General features: G+C 14.2%; 1 protein-coding gene across 1 annotated transcript; it reads right to left on the reverse strand.

Annotated features, from left to right (window-relative positions):
- Window positions 1–366: 366 nt before the first annotated feature.
- On the reverse strand, window positions 367–1,354 carry PRSY57_1352600 (ER lumen protein retaining receptor, putative; the record flags this gene model as incomplete). The annotated part of the gene is made up of 3 exons (XM_012909449.1): window positions 367–713; window positions 878–1,056; window positions 1,215–1,354. 3 exons carry the CDS (start codon window positions 1,352–1,354, stop codon window positions 367–369), a joined length of 666 nt encoding a protein of 221 aa, XP_012764903.1.
- Window positions 1,355–3,748: the final 2,394 nt, after the last annotated feature.

Raw genomic sequence — 3,748 nt, forward strand, 5'->3', positions numbered from 1 at the left:
TTTTTTTTTTTTTTTTTTTTTTTTTTTTATGACAATGTTTTTGAATATATAAATAAATAAATAAATAAATATATATATATATATATATATATATATATTATTGACAAATATGGAATAAAATAACTTTTTTGAACAATATGTTAATATATACACAACATATATATATGTGTGTTTATATATCATTTCAAATGTTATATTATTTTACATTCTACATATTTCTTTAATTTATGATTGTTATTGTTGTATTATATTTTTATTTATATATACTTCTTATAATACAGAATATTATTAAACTTCTGAATTTTCTAAGGTTCTAAAATTTTTTAATTCTTCCTGTTTTTATATTTTTAATTATACTCCTTTATATTATACTTCACCATTAAATGGAAGAACTAATTTTTTTCCATACCATTTTGCTAAGGCAAAATAATAAAAGAAATCTATATATAATAATGTTTGTATTAAACCACCAATCCATCCTACTACATTAATATATGGTTTGTCATCAAAGAAATATCTATATATCCAATTTAATATATAAAAAGCTCTATATAATCCCATGGTAATAACATAATGGGAAGTAATATTTTCAACTTCTCTTTGTTTTTCCAGTAATACTAGTTGAGGTAATATGGCCACACTTTCTAACCATATGGAAAAGGACCATAAAATGTTATACAAGTTGTAGGTTTTACAGGTTAACAAACTCAAAACTGAAGAAGTAAAAAGTAATATATATATATATATATATATATATATATATATGTATATATATTAAATATATACATGCAAATTTTTTAATCAAAATCTTCAAATAAATATTTTATATATAATATAAGTATTCACATATATATGTACGTTTTATTGTTTTTAATACCTAAACATGGAGGAATCAAATATTTTTCACTTTTAAAATTGTCTACTTTTCTATTGTATGTTTGAGATATGGGTAATTTCAATCTTATTAAATATATAGTATACGCTATTGTCAGTATAAAAGTTATTTTCATAACTGTATTGTAAAAACTCACAAAAACAAAGAAGAGATCAATATATCTGTAATGGAAAATATTAAATAAAAAAAAAATATATATATATATAAATAAATAAATAAATAAATATATATATATATATATATATATATATATATATATGTTTACTTATTTATTACAAAATCCATATATATTTTATGTATATATATTCTTTCTTCTTACCTGCATAAAAATACTATTAAATACAATTCTTGCATACGACATGATATACCTATACAATTCTTTGATTTCTTTAACTTCATAATAAGTATATACATACTTACTAAGTGCAAAATATCACCAATCAGTCTAAATATATTCATTTTGACATTAACTTAAAAAATAAATAATTATAAAAAAAAAAAAAAAGAAAAGAGAACTAAATGATTTTATTCTGACTATAATTATATACAAGTCTTAAATGTTACTATAAAATTATTATATTCTATTCAAAAAAAAAAAAAAAATATACATATATATATATATATATATATATAATATAATATAATATAACATAAAATATATATCTATAGAAATATAATATGGCATAAAAAAAAAATTATAAATATATATAATTATTTATTTATACTTAAAAAGGAAATCGAAAAAGTAATAAATAAACTGTATAAACTTACAGAACAATATTTTTAAAAAAATTTATTTCATTGTTTTTTTTCTTTCTGTGTTATTGCTTGTTTATATTAACCAATTATTGTACTTGGTTATTCTTTTTTTGTTTTATAAATAAATACTTCAAATTATTTTTTTATGTGTATAATATATATATTTATTATATAAAACATAATATATATATATATATATAATATATTATAATATTTATACGTATAATATATTATATATATATAATATAAATCTATTAACATAAAATATTTTGTTATGGGGAAAATATTTTATATTAAAAAAAAAAAAAAATGTAAATATAAAAATATAATATGTTTTAAAATAAATATAATTAAAAATAGTTTTCCTTTTTTTTTGTTTTTTCTATATTATTTAAAATTTTTATAAATTATTTATGATATTTTTACTATATAATTAAAAAAGAAAAAAAAAAAAAAAAAAAAAGATATTTAATATATATAAATTATATTATATACATATATTGTTATATAATATATATATATATATATATATATATGAATATATTAATAAATATATTCATATATAGCAATAAATAATAATAATAAAATGGGAAGATATTTACATACAAATATACATTGTATATATAATATACATTTAAATATTATATATATATATATATATATAAATATAAATGGTATTTAATATTATATATTTTATGTGCATATTAAAAAAAAAAATTAATAAATATATTATTTTGAAACTGTATAAAAATATATATATATATATATATATTGTATTATAATTTTATACTTTTGTGAGAATTCTCTTTCATTATAAAAATTGAAAATATATAATTATATAAATACGAATATTTTATTATATTTTACAATATGAAAATATTTATAATATGTTAAAGAAAAAATTCAATAGATTTAATAAAAGTGCTTATTTTAAATGATAATATTATATTTTTTAATTATGTTTTTATTCTTTATAATTTAATTAAATTTTTTTTTTATTTAGAAAAATTATTATTATTTTTTTTTTTCTTTTATTACACTAATAATACTAATATATATTATATATATATAAGAATTCAAAACAATTATTAGTTTATTCTTTCTTTTTTATTTTATTTTATTTTATTTTTGGTTTTGTTTGTGTAAAAGAAAACAATATGGTAAATAAATAAAAAAATAAAAAAGGTGGTCATGTCACAAATACTTTGTTATTTTACCATGCATATAAAGAACACGAAGTTATATATATTTTTAGTTCCTTACACATATAAAATATATGAATAAAAATAAATAAATAAATAAAAATATATTTATATATATTATATAAATATATATAATAAAATAAGAAATAAAATAAATTAAAAGGTGAACATATTTTTATTATCTATATATTCTTAATGTGAAATCATCCCACTACATGATATTACATTATTTTATTTTTTTGCGTTAATCTTGTATGAGTTATACAAATAAAATATATATATATATATATATATATGAAAATGAAAAATAATTTTATTTATAACATATTAAAAATTATGTATATTTAAATATATATTTATTATACACATCAACAAGAATATTTATATAAGTCCATAGAAAAAAAAAAGAACGTAGACCTTCATTTATTTATATAGGTTGTTTTATCCTTCTTCAAAAATGTTTACTTTGCCTTATTAATTTTTTTTTTAATTTTCGTTTTTCTTTAATATAATTTAGTATATAATTTAAGAATTCTATATAAAAAAAAAAAAAAAAAAAAAATTATAAATATAGAAGAAATATAGATAAATAAATATTTAAGTATATTATCTAAAAAAAGATAATAACACAATTTAAAGTTATATCAAATGCTACCTTTGTTTTCTTTTTTTTTTTTCTCCCTTTAAAAAGGCAAATATTTTTCTTTAAAAAAAAGGTTCTATGTGAAACGATAATTCGATTTTACATTTCTTTGTAATACAAAAAAAAGGAGTGTTTCATAAATATAAATATATATTAGATATTCATATGTACATATAGTTTATAAATTATATTATATATGATAATTTATCTTTCTAATATATATATTAATAAAAAAAAAAAAAAAAAAAA

This window comes from Plasmodium reichenowi, chromosome 13 (genome assembly GCF_001601855.1).
Source record: "Plasmodium reichenowi strain SY57 chromosome 13, whole genome shotgun sequence".
In the NCBI taxonomy this organism is placed as follows: Eukaryota; Apicomplexa; class Aconoidasida; order Haemosporida; family Plasmodiidae; genus Plasmodium; species Plasmodium reichenowi.